The sequence below is a fragment of the Coenobita brevimanus genome, chromosome 14, assembly GCF_032717465.1.
Source record: "Coenobita brevimanus isolate Jiangsu-jjx chromosome 14, ASM3271746v2, whole genome shotgun sequence".
Taxonomy (NCBI): Eukaryota; Metazoa; Arthropoda; class Malacostraca; order Decapoda; family Coenobitidae; genus Coenobita; species Coenobita brevimanus.
In genome coordinates this window covers 7,407,706-7,434,492 of record NC_136967.1, presented here as the reverse complement: position 1 = coordinate 7,434,492, position 26,787 = coordinate 7,407,706, and the positions used below count along the sequence as shown (strand labels likewise).

At 44.8% G+C, this 26,787-nt stretch overlaps 1 protein-coding gene across 2 annotated transcripts in view; it reads left to right on the top strand.

Moving 5' to 3' along the window:
• Window positions 1-22,070, top strand: part of LOC145417414 (uncharacterized) — a 65,402-nt gene extending 43,332 nt beyond the window's left edge. For both annotated transcript variants that reach the window (XM_080286099.1, XM_080286105.1), the window contains exons 2-6: window positions 16,782-18,930; window positions 19,172-19,424; window positions 19,900-19,999; window positions 20,233-20,332; window positions 20,608-22,070. In XM_080286099.1, coding sequence (XP_080142225.1) covers window positions 16,782-18,930; window positions 19,172-19,424; window positions 19,900-19,999; window positions 20,233-20,332; window positions 20,608-20,720 — 2,715 coding nt within the window. In that variant the 3' untranslated portion in view covers window positions 20,721-22,070. The remainder of the gene's footprint in view (window positions 1-16,781; window positions 18,931-19,171; window positions 19,425-19,899; window positions 20,000-20,232; window positions 20,333-20,607) is intronic.
• The last annotated feature ends 4,717 nt before the right edge of the window (window positions 22,071-26,787 follow it).

Below are 26,787 nucleotides of genomic sequence, written 5' to 3'. Positions count from 1 at the left end.
CACACTCATACACACTCACAGATTCACACACACACACACACACACACACACTTGAATCACAATAGCTAGTATACTTTGTGTATAACGTAATTATCATACACATAATTAACATTCATATATTCGTACGTAATCGAAACACACACACACACACACACACACACACACACACAAGGGGAGTGACACGAGAGATGATGTTTGGAGTGTCACCTTTCTCTCTCTCTCTCTCTCTCACTCAGTTCGTTTTTTGTACCGTACAGTAAGTCAATGCGTCTCTAGTTTTCATGTTCTCCCATTTTAGCCTTCCCTTTCCATTTCTTTCCTTTTGTTTATTCCCCACTCTTACATTTTTTTCTTTCCTGCATTACAGGTATAATTATTCTTCGTTTACTATTTTGTCAGTTCTTCCCTCCTTTTTTTCTTCCCTCCCTCCTTTGCCTTCCTTCCCTCTCTGGCCTTCATCTCTCATTCTTCACACGCTCAATCAGTTTCTCATTTTCATTTTATCAACGCATATTTCCATTTCCTTATTCTTTTGTCCTGTCACTACTGTCACCTTTCCTTCATTGTTCTTTTCCATTCTTATGTCCGCTGTACCCCTCTTCTAATTCCTCATTTCCTCTTTTCAGTTCGTTTAATTTGTTCCGTTCAATTTATCCTTTTCATAGGCTAATCTTTCTCGTCTCCTACGTTGTTTGTAATGTACTCTTCTTTGGATAATATTCTTCCACTTGTCATCCACTTTTGTTGTTTTCTGTCTCCTTTTTTCTGATCCCCCTCAAATTTTATTCTTTGTATATATACAGTATATTCATGTTTTCTCCTAATTTTCTTCCGATTCCTTTGCACTTGGTTTTCATCCCTTCCGCTATGTCCTACTTCTGTATTATTATCCTGTCATTATTTTTTTTCTTCCCATCCCGTAGTTCACTTTCCTGTCAGTCACTTTCAGGTTCTTGTCTCTTCCTCCCTTATTCCCTTAATTCTTTTCTCCAGAGTCGTATAAGTTATTCTCGTTCTCCCCTTACCAATGTTTGTTAATCCTTGACTGTGTTTAACTTTGTTTCCCCCTTTATCACATGTATATTCTTCATGTTTTCTTGTCGGCTATTCTTGTATTGATTGTCTTGCCCTCCTCAATTCCCTCTTTTATCTTTGCTATCATCATTATTTCTCCTTCAGTCTCCTGTTTTCTCCCGTCATTCCTTGCCTCCTCCTCCCTCCCTGCCTTTTTTCTAGCGGTGGAAAGGGAAAAGTTTTATGTAATGATATTGGTTCTCCCTTCTTTCTCCTCCTTTGGCACTTATATCTTCTCGTTTTCCCTTTATTGTTTTCTCTGTTAATCCTTCTTTCCCATTTTCATTCATTCATCTCTGTCTTTCCCTTTTGCTCCCACTCTTCCCTTTTATACTCATTCCTCTCATATCATCTTTCCTGTCCCTCACCCTTGCTCTTGTCCCCGTTTTTCCCCTCCTTCTCCCCTCTCTTCCCCTTCCCCCCACCCACCCCCAGCACATGTGTCCCCAAGAAAGGCCACTCTGTCACCACCGAGCGCAATAGGACCTCGCCTTAACCCCCCCCCCTTTCTCCTAATATTCACCCCTCCCCTCCTGTCCTCGCCCCTCTCCCCCCAGTATCTCCCTTCTCAGTGCCTAACATCCTTGTTCTTGCACTCACCCCCATTTTCTCTCTCCCCTACCTTTTCTCATCCATATCATTCTCTCTCGCTCTCTGGTCCCCCCCCCCCCCATTTGTCTCATTTTCTTCCACCTTTTGTCTCTCATCCACCTCCACCTCTCCACTCCCCAACATATCTCCATCCAACCCCTTACCTCCTCATTTCTCCCCCTCCCGTCTCTCCCTCTCTCCCCCTCCCGTCTCTCCTCCCTTCACCCTTCTTCTTCAACCCCCTCCCCTCACCCTTCTTCTTCTACCCCCTCCCCTCACCCTTCTTCTTCTACCCCCTCCCCTCACCCTTCTTCTTCTACCCCCTCCCCTCACCCTTCTTCTTCAACCCCCTCCCCTCTCCCCCTCCCTTACCCCTTGCCAACTCATTTCTTCCCCTGTTTGTTTGTCTTGTGTCTCCCGGTCTTAATTGTTTGGGGGTGTTTGTGCATATGCCCCGTGTTTTTGTTAATGTTTTCGTTGGCATTTTTAATATTTTCGGTTCTATTACTTAAGCAGATGTGATTTTTTTTTTTGTAAGTGTTTTGGTGTGTGTGTGTGTGTGTGTGTGTGTGTGTGTGTGTGTGTGTGTGTGTGTAAGTTTTCTCCGTGTCTGCGTGACGTCACTTCCTGCTGGATCAGCCTCTGGCTAGCGTTGAAATCAATGGACGGCAGACCTTGGCTATTGTGGCTTCTACACCTTTATTTCCACCTTTTATTTAGTCTGTCATCATCATCATCATCGTCGTCGTCATCATCATCATCATCGCCGCCGTCGTTGTCATTACCTGCGGATAATAGTTCATTTAAGTTATATACTTTTAATTACTAAGTTGTCAAAGTATGGGTATAAATTGACATAAGCGGAGAGATAGAGAGAGAGAGAAGGGAAGCTCTACTACACCCTGGCCACTAATTAAATTATGGTGTAATTAATTGTTGTAACAGCGGAAGAGAGAGAGAGAGAGAGAGAGAGAGAGAGAGAGAGAGAGAGAGAGAGAGAGAGAGAGAGAAATTAGGCTAACAACACAAAGTATCCTTGTATATATGAAAAACAAGTAACAGGGCAAAAAATAACGCTACACGACAATCTGATATGGATTTTCTGAAGCGAGTAAAATATACATTAGTTGAAAAGAAAAATGTGGGGCCATCTGTAAGTAGCTAAGTAGACAGTAAGCCTATCACGTAGCTAATCCCGGTCCCAGTGAATCATTAAGTTGAATAAAATCGTCTGGGATTAGCTAGTATTTATTGCAGAGTATGGCTTGGGGGTGGCAGGTTACTAACATGGCCGGATTCTCTCATTTGTCACAAACAACTATGTGATCCGTGCAACTCTACCTCACACCCACATAGGCCCTTTACTATAAGTCTGGGCTCTCTCTCTCTTTCTCTCTCATAAGCTTGTAGCCCGTAACACCCCGCTCACCCACATGTCCCCTCTCTCACAAGCCTCGTGTGTGCTAGTAAGGTCATGAATGAAAATAACAAATGAGTGTCGCGCGAAACCCAAGCCAGCGCTGGTCCCAGGAAACCGGACACCGCATGGCCGCCCTCCCGCCTCTCTCCCCCTCCCTCTCCTTCTTCCTCTGTTCCTCTCCCCCCACCCTTCTCCCCGCCTCCCCTTCCTCTCCACCTGCCTCCTAGCCTCGTCCCGCCCGCCTGCCTGCCTTCCTGCCTCCCCTTTTGACGTCGCTTAGGCAGAGATGACCTTTTAATCTCCCTCTGCTGGGTTGAGATGGGAAGTAACTGCCTCGACGCCATCTTGTCACTCCCGCTCTGTGTTGATTTTGGCGGGTTTTCTTGCCAGTGGGATTGAGTCTGGGGATGGTAATGGTGTTTTAAATTCCCAGACGGAGAGATGGGAGGGAGGTAGGGAGGAATGGTAGGGTGAGGGGTGGGATGGGAGGTAGGTGGGTGGAGGAGGGGGAGGGAGGGTGTGGAGACGCGCAAGCTTCTCTCTCTCTCTCTCTCTCTCACCGATGCAGATGGTGTTTGGATCGCCTTTCACTTTTCGAGAGCCCTTGTGAAGAAAGTTCTCTTGTTCTCCCCGCTATGGCCGCCCTTATAATTGCTGGGATTATTTTTATAGGGGGCAGATTCTTAGCTTTAGGGATCAGGGGGAAGGGTTAGGATGTAAGGAGAAAGGTGTAGGCGGAGGGTGAGGGGTGTGGATGTTGGTTAGGGTGAGGATGTGTTGATGTGTGTGGATTTAGGTCAGATTGAGGCGGGGTAGTTGTGGGTATGGGTATGGTGTCAGGGTGTGCGTGAGAGATGTAAGATGATGGTGAGGGGTGTGGGTACGGGGGTAAGTTAAGGTGGAGATTGGAATGTTAACTAATGGTGAAGAAGTGTAAATGTCTGACAGAAGGTGAAAGGTGAAATGGTGTATGTTGTAGATGTAAGTTGTGGATTGTGGGTTAGGGTGAAAACTTTGTATTTGGGGTATGCAGTGTTGGGTCTAGGAGTGCTGGGTGAGGGGTGTGCGTGTAACCTATTAGGTGTGGGTTTAGGGTGAAAGGTTGTGGGTGTGGTGTGTGGATAAGGATGTGTAGTACTGTAGTTAAAGGTTAAGGGTGATGTGTGTAGTGTGGGTGTGGTTGTAGGTGTTGAGAGTGAGAGAGGGGTGATAGGGTGATGCACAACGTCTTCTCAGACTACTGAGATATCTGTAGGGTGTAGGGATGATGATGAGAGTGATAGGTGAAGGTAGTGAGAGTGAAATATGCAGGGGTTTTGGGTGAAGGTGGGGCGTGTGGTGAGAAGTGTGGTGTGTGTGGGTGTGGAGAGTTGCGGTGTAGGTGAAAGTGTAGAGGTGGGGAAGAAAGGTCTGACGGTGTTTGTGTGGTTGAAGATATGGGTGTTTGGTAGGATGAAGGGTGTGTGTGATGTGTGAATGAAAGGTATGCTGGTGTGTTACTTGTATGACGTGGGGTGGATAAGCATGTGAAAGTTAGGAGTACACGTATGAAGTGGTGTGGGTTTGTGTGAGGTTAGGGAGTATGGTGTGCGTGGATGGTAAATCTGGTGTGAGTGAGGATGATGAATGTGGATGTGAGGGACAGAATGTTGGTGTGGGTGGAAGTAGCTAAGTGAGGGTGTGAGGGATATCACATGATCGGCAAGGGTGAGGAGTATAGGGCTGAGCTGTGGGTATAGGGGTCCGATGAGGGTGTAGGGTTAGCGGCAGGCAGACAGGGAGGTAGGTAAGCTAGGGTAGAGTGTAGGGTTCAGACGGGGGAGTAGGGTAGGGTGGAATAGGGTAACCTTGTGGTGGTGGGTGGGTGGAGGAGTAGGGTAGGTAAGTGTTGGGTACGAATCAAGGGTAGGGCTGGGTAGATGGATGGATGTGTGTGTGTGTGTTTGTGTAAGATGGATATAGTGGCGTTTTGTTGTGAAGTATATTAGCAGCTACTAGGGTGTGTTTCCGTGTATGTGTGTAAAGAAAAGTGCAGTTTGTGTGGGATCGTGTAGTGTGTGTGGGGGTAGGGTACGGAGTGGGTGTTGTTGCGGGAAGGTGTAAATGTCAGGGATGAAGCTGCGAGGTGTAGTGTAGGTGTGGTTGGGGTGTAGGCGTGAGACAAGGGAGAAACTGGTGAGTGTGTGGCGTTGGGATTGGTGTGCGTTTGGGTGTAGGTGTAAGAGATGAGTACTGCTGTGACTGCTTGTGTGGGTGTAAGATGATGTGGGTTAAGGGTACTGTATACACTAGTCAGTCTTATAGTATTTCCTGTGCTGGTTTAGGTTCCGTATTCTGTACTTAAGAATTGCGGACAGTTTACTTTGTTCGTTACCGTATATGAATTGTTTTTATGTTGCTATTGATTCCTTAGATGGATTTTATTGGTACCTGTCCGCTGACTTAGGCTACTGTGTGTTAATGTGAGTCATTGGTATTTAACATGTAAGTTGGATTGATCATTAAACTGATTCATAAATAGACTCTCTCTCTCTCTCTCTCTCTCTCTCTCTCTCTCTCTCTCTCTCTCTCATGCGTACCGTACCTAAGACGTGACCCCCATACGCATCCCCCCGTTAGATCCACTGTAACATTTAATTGCGTATATCAACAGTGTGCGTACCTGAAGGTGGGAGTGAGAGGAAGAAATTTAATGAGGGTCGATTGAAAACGGAATTGAGGGAGGGGGGTTTCATGAGAGAGGATTTAGTATTGTAATTTTTTCCTACACTGAAGTTTGGTTATGTGATCGCTCCAGTGTCAAGCTCTCACATATATACACAGATTTAATCCTTTCCGTACGATGGCGCCTTTTTTTTTTTTTTTTTTGCTGACGCCAGATGCTTTTTATTCAGTCTGGGTGGAAGCTTTAGTAATCGTTGAGGTGTGTCCTGGCTACATCTAACCCCACTAGTTCGAAAGTTTGTTTCTTATGCTTAATATTGTTGTCTGGAAATTGCAAGAAGTAAAGGGGTGAATCACACACACACACACACACACACACACACACACACACACACACACACACACACAAACCGCAATTGAGCGTGTGACTCACAGCGAGTTGGTTTTGCTTCATCTCAGGGAACTCAAGTCAGGAGAGAGCGTAGTATGGGGAGGGGAGGGGAGGAGAAGTAGGAGTGGAGGAGGATGAGGCAGCAAGGGGGGAGGGGGTATGCTTGATAGAAGGGGTGGAGGAAGAGCCTGGAGAGAAGAGGTGGTGGTGGGAGAAAAAAGCGAGGGAAGGAGGGAGAAAAAGATGGAGAGAGAATGTGACAGGAGATGGAAAACGGTGAGGGGAAAGACGAGAAACAGAAGCCAACTGAGAGGAGGAGGAAGAGGAAGTGAGGAAGAAGGGAGGTGAAGGAGTAGGAAGTAATGGAAGAGGAGGAGGAAGAGGGAGGAGTAGGAGAATTGAAGGAGGAGGAAGAGGGAGAAGGAGGAAAATTGGAGGAGGAGGAAGGGGGTCGACTGTTGCGTGGTCATACCTGAGTCACACTTGCGTCACACACACACACACACACACACACACACACACACACACAGAATGTGCAGTGTGTGTGTGTGTGTGTGTGTGTGTGTGTGTGTGTGTGTGTGTGTGGTTACGAACGATAAATAAATGTACTGTGATAATGTGTTACCGTGGTGTACGTGCGTATGTGAAGGTGGTGTGCCTGTTTACGAGAGCAAAGGTGAGGAGACGGGACGAGGAGTGAATGTGTAATGATGAGGGATGTGAAATTAGCATGTGGTGTGTCAGGCTGTGTACTTAGGGAGAGTGGCCAGATGGTAGATGGTAGGAGGGTATGTGTATGTAGATTAATGCATGAGTGTTGTTAGGTATGCTGGAGAATGTGTAGGAATGTGTATATTGAAGAATGCAGTAATGTTGGTGGGTATGCAGGAGAATGTGTAGGAAGGAATGTGAAGGAGAATGTGTTGAACAGAATGTACATTATGACGAAGACTGTGTAGGAAGGAATATGGACCAGTTAGCCTAAGTAAAAAAATATACCCACATTTGAAACTGTTTGTGAGGATATACGGGAACAGTTTCGACCTGCCTTGGATCTGACAGTAAGCACAGTTTCAGTATGTAGGACAAATTTTTCATGGACCAGTCTGAATACAACACTGCAAAATCTAGGCACATGGAGGTTTGTGAAGTATGATAGAGTACGAATTGTGTCGGAAACTTGGTTGATAATAAATGGACATTTAGGGAGCGGTAAAATACGATGAGGTGATGAAACAGGCTGAAAGAGCAACTGCGATAGGGAAGAGAAATAAATAAGGTAATGAAAGAGGGTAAAGAAAATAGGGAATAGTGGGAAAAAAAAAAAAAAGGATGCTGGAAAGAAACGGTGAACATGGAACTGAACATGAACGGATGGAAAGGAAATAAGGTGGGGAGAGGGAGGGAAGAAATGTGCGGAACGTAGGGAATGATTGAATAATATGGTGGTGATTTTGGTGATAGCGTGGGAGATGGGTGATGATGGGGTTGAAGATGGATGTTGGTGGGGAAAGGAGAGTGAACAGGATGTAAGGTACACTCGTTTACGCCAATAAAAGCATGATACGAACGAACTGCGCGCGCGCACACACACACACACACACACACACACACACACACACACACACACACACACACACACACACACACACACACGGTATACGATACGCATCCATGTAAAAATACCAAACCATATTCTCCCTCTCCTAGACCTGTCATTCTTTAACAAATGGAAGTTACACGTATAATACGCATATTTCTGACTGTTAACTCCGATCTCTCGGAACACGATAAAATGAACAAATCGAGTCTCTCCCAGAACACGAGAACACGTGAGATCCTTTGCATAATAGTTCCACTCGCATCTTCCTTAGTGCTAAATCATAGTTGTTAAGTATACTCTTGTAGCTTGCAGTGCGAAAGTACTTAATGTGACTGACCAACCGGGCCGTCCTGGAAATGCTCCCATATCTAAAAACAGGTGCAAACTAGAGTAAGCAAACAAATAAATAGGAAAGAAGACTGAGGTAGAACTCTAGGAAGAAATGATGCATATCGGTTCCAGTATTTTTTCCTTCTCCCGTGTGGGGAAGATATGTAGGAGTGACGTCATGCTCCGTGGTGTGGTCCGTGCGAGAGGTGGGGTGTGTGGTGTCTCACTAGTGCCCCACACAATACCTGGAATTCCCGCAGTCTCAGCCCTCTTATTAACTTTTTATTTTGCTCTGCCACGGAATGATTTTTTTTTTTCCCCCCTGAACCCTAGTGGTTTATATTCTTCAGCCTCATCATGATCTCCTTTGGTCCGAGGGTGTGTGAAGTGTATTAAACAAGTGGATGATGAGGGACTTCTTTACAGGTATCACATGTTTATACCACAAAGTTATGGAGCTTATTACGGTAGGGAATTTAGAGGACAGTTACAGACTGCCTTTATCGCAAGTAAAACTTAAATGCTGTGTCTTTCGTGAAGATTTGATGGATCCAGAAATTCAATAGTTAATTTGCAGAATACATTTCAGGTGTAATTTTCAACTTAAAAATCGTTTTCACGACGTCACACACTTTTAGAGCTACACAGTTCTGTCTATACTTGATTCTTATCGGATGTCTATTAAAAGTTTCTCTGCTAGTGTTTTCTCTGTGCAGCTGATTACCCTGCAGACTTACTAAGCTGTCAGTCAACCTCATCATCGATGGCCACTGCCTTAACATACCATAAATCAAGGACCTTGCCATAAATTATGCGGTCCAACCCCAAAACGTTAGTTGAAACAATAACATTTCTGAACTAGCATTTCTGCATTACTGCACTCGGTACTTCCGTCTACTCCAACAGCTAATGCCAAGGATTTTAACCTTTAGTACGATGACGCCTTCTTTAGTACATTCCCGGTATATATCCAGACAGTTTAACTTAGATGTCACAAACTCAGTGGGCTTAACAAGTCATCTGTTCACTAACCTCTTCACTACACTGGGCCTCTCCTAAACTGAATAATATCGTTTGGTATTAGCAAGACTAAATGCGGTGAATACGTCACGGTACCGAGAACTTCGAGCTTATGCAACCCCGAGTAAAATTGTGCGGTAGAAGCATGACTACATCAGTACGCCACAGTACTGGGAACCTTCAGCCACCTGATATAAGCTCGACGTCAGGTATCCTTGAGCCAGGAACCAGTATAACCGGACCCCTCTCCTACTGCGCTCGTTTGTTTGTTCCGATTGGGTTGTGGGGTTTCCAGGCGTAAACTAAGTCGGTAATTTTGTTTATCTAAATTTATTCTGCTGTTGGTTTAGGGACTTTCCAGGCGTAAAATAATCCGATAATTTTGTTCAATCTAAATTAATTTTGCCGTCAGTTTGGGCAGTTGTCAGGCATGAACGAACTCGATAATTAAAATACATTATGTCAGTGACTTCATAGCAGTGGCGTCCTTTTTACGCCGATTGGTGTCACCAGTGAGACTGACTATAAAATATGAATGGATTTCATATAATAATCGTACTGAAAAGTTAATTTGAATGCCCAACTTGGATATAACAGGAATAAAGTGTCATACTAAAAGTATAAGTCTTGCTCTACGCCATTTCAACCTAATACGAGTATGAAGATTGAAAATTAATCTTATTTTTTTTTTTTTTTAATCTTAGCCTACTCAGTGTGGTATGAGAAAGAAAAAAAAAAAAAGGTTGCGTGTGTGTGTGTGTGTGTGTGTGTGTGTGTGTGTGTGTGTGTGTGTGTGTGTGTGTGTGTGTGTAAAACTATTTGCATTTTCTCTAGTGGTATATCGTACAGACTTTACGCCGCATTTATATTGGCTAGAGGCTCTCCAGCACGTAACCAATATATTTCCTGCACTGGCCTGTGATGCGCTGATGGTCTCCTGTATATTACTTCTCACCTAAGTCGACATTAAAGAGATGAATACCAACCAGAGCATATGAAGGTAAAATAGGTATCTTCCTAAGACCACGAGAATACATCCCTTATCTCATTCTTATGAGGGTAGGAAGCGTGGCTAGTAGATTTTTTCCTCTTTTTTTTTTTTATATCCATGTGTAGGTTTTTTTTTTTTATGCCCATGTCCTGTATGAGACAGCCCTAGCCCTGGCATGTATTCAATATGGACAGTGGGTGTTAGCGCCGAAGTGGTGACATGTGGAGGTCTACTGGGCCTTGGGATAGGCTACTGCCCCCGAGATATAGGCCCTGAAGCCTTTGCCCAGAGTCGGACACACACACGCACACACACACACAATATATATATATATATATATATATATATATATATATATATATATATATATATAGGCAGTAGATAAAATTCGATATCTCCTTGTATAAACTCGTTCCAAACTCGCTCTATCCTGGACTGACTAAAACTCGTACTGGTAGGGGAGGAATAGAGATGATTCGTATTTTTTTTATTTTTCCTGGTAGTCACAGATAAATGCTAGTATCTCCCCCCATGACTTGTGTTTATTCCATACTAACTTTCTCAACTTAATCGAGGATAATTGTAACTCCAGACCTAGCTACTAAATTGTCTGGCGGTGCAGAGGGGAAAAAAATAGATAAAGGTATGTGAAGATTGTTTTTGAACGATAACCAATGTGATCCCCAAGCTCTTACGCTGTCATCATCAAAAAAAAAAAAAAAAAAAAAAAAAATGGCGTACTGGAAGGCCTAATCGTTATAAAATCTTTCGACAGCTCCAAGAATAAAACAGAGACAAACGATATGACCCCCTCGAGTGACGCTAGACTAACAGCAGTAAGCATCATCATCATCAGTAGTCACCCCCATCTCTGTAGCCTTGATATGTGGGCAAAGCAAGGTGGTGGACAGCAGGTGGTGTGCGGTGGGGCAGGACGTGGGGCCAGACGGGTGGGGTGGAGGTGGGGGTAGTGGTGTGGTCGGGGGAGGAAGTTAGGAAGGGGTGGGGTGGGGGCGAGTCTAACCTGGCCCCAGTGATCTTTATCGTGGTGTCCTGACTGACTGTGCGTATTGAGAGAGAGAGAGAGAGAGAGAGAGAGTAATCGGAAAGACTAAAAGAAAAAAGTAGGAAAAATAAAACTTGTGATTGGTACCACGTAGAAAACCAGTCCGATATTGCATTATAATTGTTCAACGTTCTCCATTATTTTTTTTTATTGTATTTCTTTGGGTCTCTCCTTTGACTTCCATTTGCATGCATTGTTTGCGTTTCCTGTCTTACATTTCTTCAATTTTCTCCCACTTCATTTTATTCAGCTGAGAAACATAATCGTCGGCGGTAGCATCCACAATAAAAATTTACCTTTAACTGCTTTACTAAGAGGTCTGCCCATGGATGTTTAGAATGATCTGATGAGAATAACAAGAATAATCCTGCTGTACTGGTTTTATTAGGCGTTTCTGAAGTTCCCTTAAAGCTAAATAAAATGATACACTGGTCGAAGAGCTGAAGGAAAACAGACGTCGCATTTAAGGCGTTAAGGATATTCAGTTCCTGGAGGTGAGGGCATAGCGATAACCAGTTTGGAGGTGCGTATACGCTGTTGTGGTTGGTTGGCTAGGAGGTGGGCCAGTAATATGCAAATGTGTACGTCAGAGCTGTGGTTGTTTGGTGGAGAGGAGACAAAACAACAGCTATTATTTTATTGAAGGAGTTAGGTGTGTATGGGACTTCAATTATTTTCTGGTGTATAGGAGGAAGAATATGGTTAGCTGTTATGTAATTACAGAAGTTAATGCTATATGTATGGACCTGGATTACTAGCTGTTTGAATGAGCTAGAAAGAACATTGGCCCTCATTTTATCGATACCCGTGGAAAAAGAGGGCTTGTATTTAGCAGTTTAGCATAAATTATGCAAGCAAAAACGCTGACATCTTATCATAGAAGCGTTTATTACATTTCCGTACCTGTATACTTGTTCTAGTCTTCGTAGTAATTGTATGAACATTACTACTTTAACTCGCCAATTGTGTGTCGGCATAATAGTCATACTTCCGAGTGTTTTTATTATTTAAATGAAAAAACCATGTCAGTGTCCGTTTTGCTTGCTGCGTAGACGTATGATTGTTTCGGAAGGATATGTGATGAAACATTTGCTCTATTAGTTTGCTTAAGAGAAAAAAAAAAATGTACCCTAAGTGATTTATTTTTGAAGATTGTTAGTATTTGCGTATCGAATTTTTTCTGGGTAAAGAAAAAAGGAAAAACGTACCCAGAATGTACTGTATACTTTTTGTCTTTACTTTGCCTAACAGTCAGACATTTTTCTCAGCTGAAAAGAGGTTGTGAAGAGATAGGGGAGATTGTTCCTTGATCCAGCGTTACAAGGGGTCTCTTAAGCTTCATAAAATTATCTGATGTTAACAAGAGTAAATAACTACAAAGATATTTCCTCGGGCCGAAGATATTAATATAACTTCGGTAATAACTGCTTGCGTAGCCGGCATTAAACTATTTGTTGTTCATTCCTTTGTGGTTGCGTGTACAAGGCGATTTTTTTTTTTTCAATAGCTTGTGTAACCGAATTGCATTTTTTTTTTTTTTTTTTTTGACTGGTGGCGTTTGGGTGTAGGACTGCTGGTTATTATTATTATTATATTTTCGTTAGGTTTGCGTGTGGGAGGTTGCTGGTGTGTGTGTGTGTGTGTGTGTGTGTGTGTGTGTGTGTGTGTGTGTGTGTGTGTGTGTGTGTGTGTGTGTGTGCGCGCGTGTGTGTGCGCGCGCGCGCTCTGGAGTCATTTTTTTTTTGTTGTGTGTTGTGTTTGCGTGTAGGAGGCGGTCGTCACTAAGGGTTAGGTAATTAACTGAGTATCCGGGGAAGAGCGAGGGAGGGGGGGGGAGTATTGATCCTGGGTTTGGGTGTGAGGGGATAATTATGGGGTTGTTGGGGAAGTGGTATTACCCTCATTGTACCATCGTTCCTGTTCACCCACAACTTTTAGCTAGAATTCAGTTCCTTCCTACCTTTTATGTTTCCCTAAAACTTCCTTCTTTTCTTTCTTCTTTATCATCGAAACATTTCTTTCTGCTTTCTCCTTGTTCTTTCTCTAAAACTTTTTTCTAAACTCTGTCCTTGTAACACTATCAATACCTCCCCTCTCCTGCCGTCCCCCCTGCGTGTCTTTTTAAAATAATTTCTGCAACTACTTTCATCCTTCAGTGTTCGCCTTAGTTTATTCTTCTCTATTTCTCATTAAGGATTTCCCCCGCCTGTTAAACTTATTCTTTCCCTCATTACGAACAAGTTGGGACTCTACCATTCCCTTTCCTTCCTCTCTTGTCCATCCTTTTTCCCTCCCTTCCACGTCCACCCCCTCATCCTACTCTTCTCTAAACAAGGTCTTTCTGACACAGTTAATTTATTTATATTATCGTTTCCTCGTTTTGCATTTTATCCGATTTTACTGTGCTCTAAATTTTATCTATTCTTGACTTTAGTGTAAGTTACTCTGCTGTAGCTGCTAATAGTTTGTCCGATTTTACGCTTCTGCCCGCTTTTTATCTCCTCGTCCAGCCTTGTTAATCTCTTGTTACAGGCTTTGGTTATCTCTTGCGCCTATGTTTTGCCTGGGTTCTGTTTTTTCTGTTTTGTGTATCTGCATTCTTGTCTGACTCGCTGTTTATCTTTGCCTCATCTGTCGCTGTGCTTTGCTTGTTTTTCATTTTCGTTTTTTGCATTATTTGGAGCTTAATCCTTTACCCAGGTTCACAACGAGATTAAAGAAGTTGGACGAGTGATGGGATGATGATGATGATGATGATGATGATCTACCGGTACTGTTATTTTGTGATAGCTATTTTTAGTTTCCTTGTCTCTTTCTTTGATTCATATTAGCAGTGCTGTTAACCCATCCAACTAAGGTCAACCAGTCGAGTTCATCGACGGTGGCAAGAATGGAATTATACAGTCTTCACACTGAAAAGTAAAATCTTTGAATGTAGTCTAACGAAAGTTTGAACTATGATGATGTGATGCTATAACGATGATAATGATGTCGACGATGATTTGGAAGATTTGTGTGTGTGTGTGTGTGTGTGTGTGTGTGTGTGTGTGTGTGTGTGTGTGTGTGTGGCGGGATGCACTGAAGTAAAATTATAACTAGTGAACTACGACGGCCTGTTTTTTTTTTTTTTTTTTCGCGGGTGCAATGAACGAGCGATGCGTCTACTCTAGCCTCGTCTCCCTGATGATGATCTAGCCAGCTGACGGCCTTATGTTACTTCAATTTGCATCTGCCGCGAAATCATGGGCTGCCGCTGCTGCTACTACTAACGGCCTGACCTCAAACCACGCTGACACAAATGAATGCTGTTGAAAGAGGAAGGGCGGGGGGGATCTTAGTGGAGCTAGGGATAGTAGGGAGAGAGAAGCGTAGTGGAGGGAAGGAAGGCGGTTGTAGAAAGTGGAAGGAATGGGAGTGTAGTAGGGGTTGACAGAAAGTTACTGGAGCGGGGGGAAGAAAATATCAATGGTTGTGGGAAAGGAGAGAAGTGTTGTGGACGAAGGGTAAGAGATTGTAGGGAGAGGCGGTAGGGAGAGAAGGGAACCGTGATAGTGGGAGCAAAAGGTGTTTCAAGAAGAACAGGACAGTGGGGGGGAAGAAGGGCACTGAAAGAAGAGAGGGAGAATGACTTTTTTAATTGGTAAAAGTGTGAAGGAAGACGAGCGAGTGAATGGGCATTGTAGGGAGGGATGAGTAGTGAGAGAAGGAGGGTTGGTAAAGGACTGGGAGGCGGGGATCTATATGTGAAGGAAGAGGAGAGTGATAGAAGCAGTGAAAGGGAAAGAAAAAGTTTTGATTATCGACTGAGTGTATATTAAACTGCTTCGGTATGTTTGTATGTCGCGTGCGTAGTGTGTTGATGTATATTCACAAGGAATCCTCATGTCAGGGATGTCCTCATATTACAAGTTTTTCAGTACAAATGATACTGTATATAGGAAGAAACTGGCAAATTAGATTCATAGGTAGGTAGACTTACTAGCCCCCCCCCCTTTTTTTTTAACTACTTATGGATGGATCAGAAAAGTCAGTAAAGATGACTGATAACGAGGACGTTTATGTTCTGCAGTGAGGGGATCTGATTTTTACTTTTATGGTTCCCCCTTTTGTTCTGCCTTCGTGTTTTTTTTTTTTCCTTCGATGTTGCGTTTGGAATCTCTCCGCAAAACAAAGCATAGTTGTCGCAGGAATAAAATAATAATAATAGAACTATACTGAAGGAGTTAAAAAAAAAAATCAGTGTAGCAGTTAAGGGCCGGGGGGGGGGGGGTGATGTGGAGAAGTAAGGTCGGAGGGGTCGGGGAGGGTTTTGAGGTGGTGGGGGGGGAGGGGTGTCGCGTCAGGTAACTGTTGTCGGGGCTCTGAAATTCCTGCCGTCCCAGTCAGTGTCCAGCTTTGGGGTGGGGAGTAGGGGGAAAGGGACCTGCAAAGGGGGGGAGCGATTATTAGGGGGAGGTATTTAAGGGGTTGAGGGAAGTGGAGTGCAGTAGGAGGTCCTGGAGAGGGAGGAGTTATAAAAAGATGGAGAAGGGGTGGAAGGACGGTGGGTTCGGGGGAGGGACTCTGCTCTTATGAGGAATGGGGAAGGAGGTTAAAGGGATAGGATATTCAAGGGAAGAGATTTTAGGAAGTAAGAGGAAAGGGGTTTAGACTTAAGGGAAGGGAGGATGGCGTTGAAGGAGAGCGACTGACGGCGATGTGATGAAAAACAAGGGAAGGGAGATAGGGAGTGAGCGTGTGAAGGGTACGGGAACCCACGGGTGGATGGGTGTGGAGGGAGATAGATGGAGCATTGGGGAGAGGTGTGAGAGGAGGTGGGGTGCACGGGAGGGAGTTACGGTGTTGGGAGGGGCTGAGGAAGAGGCGCAAATAGGAAGGGACTACAGAAGAAGCTAGAGGTGGGAGGGGAATGGTGGGGAAGGAGTTAGTAGTTGACTGACTAAAGAAAAGGGAAGGAAGGGAAAGAGAGGATGAAGGAATACAGAGGAAAGCAAATAGCAGCAGACCTTATGGTTCTCTCGAGGCTGCTTGTTACAGAACAGACTATGATTACAAGATCTACTTGCTGAAAGGTAAGGATAGTAAAGCAAGAAGGCGGGCAGGGAAGAGGTAAGGAGGAGCAGTGAAGGGGAGGGAGGACTGGCATGACAGAGGCAGCATCGGGTAGGGCCAGTGACCTGCACCTGCCCCCCTCCTGCTCCGGTACCCTCCCTTTCCTCCAGTCCCCTCTCTTTCCTCCGCCGCTGCCCGCCCAGTCACCAAACTAACCCCATCCTTTCCTTCCCTCTTTCTCTAAAGTCTAACTGAATATTCCTTCCATCTTGACCTCTACTTCCATCTCTTATACCCGTCTTTCGCTCAATTCTGCTTAATAATGCGCATATATTTAAACCTTTACGCATTTCTGTCATGTTGCTCTTTACGTTGTTCAAGTCCTTTCACAGCTCTCAAAAGGTACTTGGATTTCTAGTTCTGAGTCTCTCTGTCTCTCTTTCTCTCTCTCTCTCTCTCTCTCTCTCACACACACACACACACACACACACACACACACACACACACACACACACACACACGCACACACACACAAAACCTGGGATGAGCTACCCGGTAAGCCGTTTGTTTGTGTTGCAGGACCCGCCCAACATGGACCTGGAGATGTTTGAGGCGCTGCTGGCCAGCATGCAGCAGTCGCTCCCACAAGGCAACTACGACGAAGTGGACGACGACGACGATGACGATTACGATGACGACGACGATGACGAGGATGATGACGACTACGAGTATGGTGGTGGTCATGAACACAGCATCCACACCATGGCCAACCCATACAGCAGCGGCGGAGGCGCTGGTGAGGGTGGAGGTGACATGGGCGGTGTGGCACTGCCCACCATGCAGACCATGAGCATCCTACAGGGTCTCCTCAACATGAACCCCAGTGCACTCCAAGGGGGTGTCCAGGACATGGGAGGTGCCATTGGGGGTGGTATGGGGGGGATGGGTTCGGCCATGGATGGTGGTGCCGGCAGCTTCCTCTCCAATATGCCATCCTTTCTGCCAGCAGGTATGAACACCGAAATGGCTGGCACACTGGCAGGGGCCTTTGCTGGGGGGATGAATGCCCTCATGGATGGGTTTGCAAGTGCTGGGAATGGAGCTTCTGTCACTGAGTACAATGATGACGACATTCTTTCTGAGGACGAGGATGAGGATGAGGATGAGGAAGGTGATGACGAGGAGCTCGATGAGAGGAGTGGCCTTGGTACAGCAGCTGCTGCCGTGGCAGGTGTGGCTGCTGTGGGTGCTGTAGGTGGCATGATGGCCTCAGGGCTGTTAGGATCCAGTCATGGGCCCTCTGCCCCTGGTCCCCGTATGGCACATCAAGACCTCCCTGCCCTTCCTGCCCCTCATGTTGCCCATGGTTCCCGCCCACCCATAGGCTTTACACAGAACTTCAGTCCAGCAGACTTACTGAATGCAGCATCATCCCACAGCCAGCTGCCCCCCAGCATAGCTGGTGCAAACCCCTCCCTGCACCACACTGCCATGGCACCCAGCATGAGTGGCGGCAGTGTACGAAGTGTTGATCCTCTAGCAGGTGTGTCCATGGGCCTTGCAGGAGTGGCTGCTGGTGCAGGTATCCTGGCGCCAGTCGTCAGCGGCCTCCTCTCTGCCACAAACAAGCCAGCAAAACTTGACAACTCTGATGCCTCCAGTGTGACCTTGGCTGATAATTCCCTCAACACATCCACCAAGACGTTGCCTGCTGACCATTCCACTGACTCAGTGGACACGGCAGCAGTAGCCCTGGATAAAACTCATATCTCTTCGCCCCGCAAAGAGGGTGCAAAGCCTGCTGCTCCTCCGGAGCCCAAACCAGACACCAACAAGGGCGAACCAACTAAGCCTGCAGCACCATCCACTAACAAAGACACACCAGAGAAAGTGGAGGAAGAAAGACCGGCAACGAAAGAAAGTGGCGAAGAGACAACAAAACCTGCCAACCCCAAGGATGACCCTGAGGATGACAAGGCCAGTGTGGGTGCAGACTCTGTGCCAGGCTCAGAAGAGGCTGGCGATGGCAAGTCAGACACAGAAAGTGTCAGGAAGAAGACTCCTTCACCAGTTTTGGTTGGAAAGCTTGGCCGCCTAAGTCCTACTGGTAGTGAATCCACACCCGTCTTGGAGAATGCCAGCTGTGCATCCATCACAGACTTGGCCAGTGCCACAGAGTCCATGAGGGACTCTGACACTGACAACCACTCTGATGCCCATAATGTAACCGCAAATCTATCTGACTTAGACAACGACATCCACGAGGCTCAGCCAAAGGTGCACCCACAGCAGCACGTTCCAGTAGGGGCTGCATTGCCAATTGTTTTGGAGAAGCCTACGTTTGGCTGGCAGTCTATGGTGGGGTTAGATACAGCCAAGGAGGCCCTCAAGAATCTCTTTATGAGTGAGGCATTCCCTGAGGTGTATGAAGGAACTCATGGCACTTGTAAAGGCGTTTTGCTGTTTGGGCCATCAGGGTCTGGGAAGACCTGTTTGGCCCGTGCATTGGCCAAGGAGGCTAAGGATGCTGTTCTCGTTGGAATTTCAACAGCATACCTGGCAGCACAGCCACCCCTGGAGGCCCCAAAGGTGGTACGCTACCTGTTTGACAGTGCCCGGATGCATGCTCCAGCAGTCATTCTCTATGATGAGGTGGATGCTCTCTGCTATGACCCCAACAGTGAGACAGCAATGAGGGCCAAGGCAGAACTTCTGGCTCAAATCAGAGGTATAGTGGCTGTCTGTCTGTATGCAATTTGTGTATATGTTACTGTTATAGAATTTTCTCTTATCACTAGCACTGAGATTCCATAGTGTGTAGCATACTGCAGGATGCATTTTTCAGTACCGTGGATATTGTGAAACAAGAATTACACGCACATGGAAAGGTGATGAATTTTCTTGTGGGTTTAATTCTTCCATACTGCAGGAGGTTTTTAGTACTAGTAGTCTCAAATATATTCCAACAGGCCTGACCACCCTGAACCCGCCATATCCAACCCAAATGAACCCCACGGACTTCAATGATGGCATCATGGTACTGGGCACAACCAACCAGCCGTGGCTGCTGGAGGATAAGCTGCGGCGGATCTTCACGTACAATATTCACGTGAAGCTCCCGGGAGAGAAGGCACGGGAGGAGCTCTTTAGAATGTTCCTGCAGCAGCTCCAGCACTCCGTCACGGATGATCAGTTCAAGTGTCTCGTAGCCAAGAGTGAAGGGTAAGAGATGCTACTTCTTTCCCCCAGTATTTGTCTAAGCACACAGTACAGTAGTCAGTACTTGCAGTGTAATGATTTTTTTTTTTTTTTTTTTTAACAGTATTCAGCACTTGCATTATATCAAATTTAACCCCAGGAATCATATTCTTTCTACCCCAAGACTTTCTTTTTTTTCCATGGTTAAGAGGTTGATTAAACCCTTCCAGTTCAGAAACTTTCTTGATATCAAAAAATTGTCTGGGGGCAGTAAGAGCTAACGGTAAAAAATAGCTATGCCCTTAGGCTCAAGGGTTCCATTGGAGAACATATATTCATCATACCTAAGCCACTAACGGACGCTTTTTTTCAGGTTGAGGGAAATTTCTAGTAAAAAAGTTAGTGAAAGCAGCATCTGATTTTTTAGAGAGTTATGAGGTGCATTTTAAGGCCTTTCTCAAACTAAACCTTATACCTAACAGATAAATCTCTCCACCAGGTACTCTGCTGCAGACATCAACCATGTGATCAGACAGGCGGCGCACAGAGCCACAGAGCCCAGCAAATATATCCAAAACACTCCGAGGACTGTCAGCTATGTAAGAGCCGATTTTGTGAGAGAGAGATAGAGAGAGATTTTACTGGGGTCTCTGCTGGTGTTTATATCATTTTCATATGAGATTTCAAAATGCATGTAAAGTGTATACACAAATAAGTCTCTAGAGAATATTGTCAATTTCATTCACAGTTAAAAAATATAAATATGGGAAATTATGCTAATTCTGGAGGAACTTATTACACGTCTGACCCTCTGTACCTATGTACCTTGCAGGATGACCTTGCCACTGTGATGACCGACTACAGGTGTAGGTTTACGGAGGAAGCGTCTGTCAAATACCAGAACTACATCAAGGCCGCTACACACAGATCAGGTCAGTCTTCAATCTTCCCTCCGTTGATGCTCCTGAGAATCATGTACATTTGCTGAGATTATGGATGGAAAACAAAAGTCTTGTTTCTTTTTACAGTGTAAAGTACGACATCCGTCAGCATTATGTATTTGGAAATGAGGGTTTTTATGTGTAAGCTTGAAGATGCTTCTGTAGTGGTTTTATTAGTGAACCATGATATGCCTTATTTCTCCCAGTTCTTAGGCAGTTCTAACTATTGTTGCATCTCTACAACTTGTTTTATCAATCACCCACAGAGGAGCGGCGGGAAGACAAGGGGGAGAAGAAGGGGAAGCCGAAGGGCGTCAAGAAGTTCGGCCAGAGGATTGCAAATTCCATTGCTGCCGCGCTCGTTGCTGTGATAGATTAAACTGTGTTTAGATTATAGTGAAAAGACAGATCCTGGCGGCGGTGCAGGACGAGGCTGTCACTGAGTTGTCAGCTCGGGTCACAGCTGCTGCGTGTCACAGGATGTTGTAATTAGCTCTGTACAGTCTGTCTGTGATGATCCATTTTTTTAAAGTAATAATTAAGACGTGCACTGGCCATGCCCCGAGCTGAGCCAAGGCAGAGTTACGGTGTTCCATCTCCGTTTGGACTAAGTGTGGCAGCCCAGCCCTCGCCAGGGTCGGAAGAATTTAGTCACTCGAGTCATTTTTCCTGATCCCCACCACCACCACAACAACCACCATCTCCAAGCAAATGTTATGCCCGCCCGCCTGCCTGCCTTATTTCTGCTTGCCTGCCTGCCTGCTCCCCATCCCCCCGCAGCCTGCAAGGTCCCCTTCCCTCCCCGGCAGCTCACAGTGTCGTCATCTGTTTGTGCAGTGAGGTCATTTATTACCAACATGAGTATTTGTATAGGGATGTCAAGCTGTGTGCCTCTCTGAACATTTGTGTTGCTTATGTGCGAACTTTGTAGTGCTGAGTGCTGACGTGCAAACTTATGTAGTGCTGAAGACTGTATTGTTAAAACAGAGCATGATTTTGTGGATAAGCAAATAATTTCTGAAGCATGTGAGCATGATAGAACATGAGTGACCTTTGTGTACAGTCATGTGCAGGCTGATCATATCTGTTAGTTATATGTGTTCCATAAATGACCATCAAATTTAGGGGCATGCTTAGACCCTCACATGCTCAGTTTTAATAATACGGCCCCGAGTGCTGACGTGCGAACTTGTGTAGTGCTGAGTGCTGACGTGCGAACTTGCATAATGTTGTGCCTGAGTGTGGTGCAGACGACCACCACAGACTGCATGTGTGGTGCTGCCGGATACAGGCCACTGACGGGGACCAACCTACTCTGAAAGCATTATGAAGTGAAGGTGTGGGAATTTTGAGATGCCTGGTCTTTGTTGTACAAATCTTCTTCGATAGATAATCATCCATTTCGCCTAAGTCACGTGATCTCAAAAGTGCGTATGCGATAACTCCATTTATTATTACTTAGATGAAATGTGCTTTAGTGATTTAAAGTGATAAACATACAGTTAGTGTTTTATTATTAATTATTATTATTGTTGTCATGCAGGTGGCTTAGAAACTTTTAATACAAATAGGACAAAAAGACAACAAAATTATTCCCCAAGTTCTGGAGTGACTAGAGGTGAGGCATCAAGAGGCCTTCATCGCTGCTGCAGCCGGCCAAGGATAATGTTTCATGATAAAAGCGCCATGTTCAACTGGAAAAACTATATCTACATTTGGGAAAGTTTTTTTTTTTTTTTTTTTCCCAACTTCGACCATCTTCAGGCAATCTGTCCAAATGTGGGTATAATTCTTCCAAGGATTTTGTGTATGCTGGGCATAATCACCTTGGTAGTGGCCGGTGTGTCGGCGAGGCTGGCTGCATTGCCGTGGCATTCTTTAGTGCTGGGGGTTAACTGCTTTGGTGCTCATCTTTTACAGATCAGATTAATTATCGCTCAGGTGGGGGGTCAACTGCTTAGTGTAGTAACTGAAATTTAGTTTGATATTTTGTATTGCTCATAATCGACCCCCGCTCCTCCTCCTTTGGATTGTTTTTCAATAGAAGTTACAGTAATCAGTGATCACACCTCAAGTTGAACCTCCAATCCACCTAAGCCGCAGCAAGGGCAAGCTTAGTAAAGTTTGCAACAAGCCAGTTCCCTCCAGGTCACACAACTGGTAAGGCTGCCACTTGATACTCCATTTTGCTTCATTGTGATTATCCTTGTAATTATTATTATCTTATTTTGTGTGTCTGCATTTGTGTGTTTGTGTGGAAGGGCACTGGTGACAGGAGGGTCAACAACCCAGCACAGATGACCCTTCGCCCTCCTAGTTGTATAGCAAAATGTAATATTGTGGTGAGTGACTGCAGTGATGATGGTGCAGGGCGGTGCTTATCCAAGGCTAGGGTGGTGGAATTCTGCTTTCTGCTTTAAACCCTTGGTCATGTTTTTCTTAAGACTTGATTTTTTTGGTGGGTTATGGTATCATAATCAGTAATGTATCATATATGGTATAGATATATATTATTATTATTTTTTTTTTTGGCTTGACTTATGGGATCCTATGGACTTTATAAGTGTCAAGTCCCTATGGAATTCCTTCACTTGTGGCCCCGGGGTGAGCACCCAGCCTGCTTTGTATACTAAATTCAGCTGCCCCTGTTTCGCTTATTTAGAAATATGGATGGCGAGCATTCCTCCTCCTGTCCCTCCCCTCCCGCCTTCCCTTTGCTATCCCCCTAGCCCCCCTTGCGGCCGCCCCATGCCGTGCCACACCATACCGTACCTCTACACAGTCCTAGCGGCAGTGTGGTGGTAGGTGTACAGAGGTGGTCACGGCTGCTGGGTGAGTTGTCAGGGCCCATCCCCTCCATCCCTGCTTCCCTACATATCATTGCACGCCAACTTCCAAGTGCACCGCCCATCTTGAATTATGAGAGTTTACTTGTAATTTCAAATATTGCATTTACAGAGCCTGTTTTTAGCCTGTAGCATTGTTTGTGCTTAGCTGTTAAGGATGTAAAAAGCCTGGAGACTGTGTGACAGTCCTGGTGTGTGAGAGGAACTATGGTGTCGCCACAGATCTTTCTGTGCCGAGTGGAGGGCATGTTGCCCGTCCCCCCTCGGCCACCCAGCGATCCCCCGTAGTTGTAAATGTTGACTACCCCGTCCTGCCCCACCCGCTCATCCATTCCCTTAAGTTCTTGTTGGTTATAATGTATATGGGTGAGGCTCCTCACCCACATCCTGCTGCTGCTGCTGCTGCTTCTGTGGAGGCTTGTCCCCCCACCTCGGGAACTGATTGTCATGGGTGTTATTGTAGTTGAATACAAGATTATATTTGATCTGAGAATAACTTTTTTTTTTCTTTAAAGAAACATGACGCGCACAAACCCCTCCCCCCCACCACATTGTTTTTCATCCATGTGTTAATGGTCCCTTCCCCCCTCCCCACCCTGCCTGGGCCCCTGTGGTGCCCAGGCCTGGGGTGTCAGTGCAATAAGCGCTCTGTTTTGACTATTTTTGGACGACGCCTGATGCTTGCAGCTTTTGCGGTGGTCAGTTTCTCTCCCTTCCCCCAACCCTACCCATCCCCACCCCCCTCAGTTGAGCAGTGTGAACACCTGATCATATTGGCTGGCTGGCTGGCTGTAGGTTGCGTGAACGGATGAAAAGCATTGGTAATTACTGTAATGGGCTGTAACTGTTTCAGTATTTCTTTCATGCAGTGTCCTACTTGAAAGGCACATGTGTTAAAGTTTGTAGATGTGCTTGCTTCATGACCCTTCTTTCATTGTGTGGAAGGTGTGTCTTGACGTTACCCTGATGTCCTTAGCCATGGGAGTGTCAAAATTTAGTTTCCATTCCATTTCAGTACATTAATTGCAGGAAGATCAGCATTAAAGGATAAAATGAACCAGATGTTCACACTTAAAATTCATGGGTCCACATATTTATTCTGAAATGAGCCAGTATGCAGTAATTTCAGCCAAAATTCTGATGACTACAAAATGTTAACTTCATAACACTTATTATTACCCATCATTCTCATTCATCAGCGGGAATTAATGGGTTTGTCCCAACGCTGGTCAGCTGCACCCCTCCTTCCATTTTTTTTTTTTTTTTTTTTTTTTAAATTATTTTTTTTTTTTTTATAACCATTCAGTGTAAAATGTTTTGCATTCGTTGCTCGCATTCCCTTCAGATTATATTCACTGCTTTTGCATTCACTCCCTACCTTCCACCTGGTGCTGTTGATCAAGAGATTAAACTTCGTCTGTGCCTGTATAGGGAGTGAAAACTGTGTGTGTAATTGCGGTCTGATGGTGAAATGTAGGGTCGTTTCTCTGTATGGCTCCACTGATTTCATATGGCCTCTTCTATTATATATTTTGTACATCACACGTAAATAATCAATAATGCAAACATTGAAAAAAAAGATGGAAAATAAAAAGGCACTGCTAATTATCCAATGCCAGTGGGAATTCGACCAGTAAACTTTTATCTGACAGACTGGATTTGGGTCACGTGTTAGCAAGACAGTAAATGTTGGTGGTTGGTGTTCAGCCAATAACTACTTAATATACCCTTTTGTTCTCCCTCGATACTCCAGCAATAGTGCGTCATTTTTAGTTACATGGGTTTTATTGTTGGTGTACATATTAAGGGGCTGTATTCTAGTTAGCATAGTGGAGAATAGGTAGTACCTACTCCTTTGCAATATATTTGCATATCTGACCTTAACATTCTTGTATGTTATAATTTAAAAATCAACATAGTTTGCCTCAGTAACATACAAGAGGATGTTAAGGTTTACGGTGCTAAATAAATCGCCAAGTAGGAAATGTACTGAAATCTCTAAAGCCACTTAGAATATCACCCCATAAATATTTTATGCCCCCTGTTCAGTGTGTGGCAGGTGCAGCGGTAGTGATGTGTTCCCAACGTCTGGCACAACAAGCCTCAAACACCTACCCTAGAGCTTCCTTCCCCATCCGCTCCCAAGACCCTTACCATTTATATGTACAAATCTGTCCCCTATCCCTTACCTTTCAGCATCATCCCTATCCACTCCAAACTACTGGGTGTTCTTTTCAGTCTCCCATTACCCTTCCAGGACACACACACACACACACACACACATTTATTTACTTTCTTTCCCCTTACTATTCCAGGACTTTCACCCCCAACCCTAACCCATTTAGGTTTTTCACTCTTCCCCCATATCCTATCGGACTTTTCACCCTATTATCCTTCCTTCCTCCACCCCATTATCTTTCTTCCATATCTTGTACATCCTCTTTTCCACATCCTTCCCCTCTCCAAAGGCAAGTGCGTGCAAGTGTTGGTGAGTGACGCTCCCTTCTCATGCGCTTTACCGAGGCAGGGACACAAGATGCAATATACTGATGCCGCTTCAGTGACATATTATTATGGTTATGATAATCATTTGTTCTCATTGCTGCTTCCCTTCCCAATCAGCCTCTATGTTATCCAGTGATTTTTGTTGAATGTTGTCCTTTCCACTGTCTCGTGTGTCCCCAAGTTCTCTAAACCACAGCTCTTGTACCATTGTTCCTAGAGGCAGCTGTGGGTTCTGAGTACTTCAGCATCCCTAAGAGAGGTGTTTTGTATAACATGTATTTTGTAACACGTCTTCCATCATTTGTTGTTGTTGTTGTTTCTAAAGAATCTACATGCTTCTTGTCTTCCACATAATGAACTGGGTAGGTCCTGCCCTCTTCTCGCACAGGGACGTGAACTCATGAAAACCCATGATTTTGGTTATTTTGCAAGAGATTCTCCAGTCATACTTTTATTAATTGTAATTTCTTGTTAAGCTATGGCAAGGAGAGCGTGTTACATTATTACCACCCTGTACTAATTATTCAGCCACTTAGCTAACGCTTTGCTCTGCCTGTTACCGATGCAAGAATAAATGTTTCGTTGTGTATTGCGGCTCTCATGGTTGGGTGAAGTCTCACTACTTCATCCTAAATGTTATCATATGGTTGCTTTGTCAACTGATGTATTCCGCCAGCCTGTGATGGGAACTCAACTATATTTTCTCTCATTCTGTTATACATGCTGCTTGGGTTATGTCGGAAGAGTCCAAGAGGAAGAAAAGGTTAATGAAGCTATTATCATTCCCAGATGAACTGCAAGCAAGGGTTTAAAAGAAGTCTTTAAAATATACAAGTTCAATCTGCTCTACCTTATCAGTGTGATATAAACTGGGTGTTGGGTTGGGTCTCCGAGTAGTTCCATCTGTTTTAGAAAGTTTTTAAGTTTCACTTTGTCTTTGATATTTTGAGGTTATTAAATTGGTTCAGAATGGATGAGAGATGGTGAAGCTCGCTAGGCCCAACTCGATGCCTTGACGGTATCAGAAACTGCAAATCAACTGTAGGATCAGCTGGTCTAATAAACGTTATTTTATTATTGCCATATTTAGTGTTT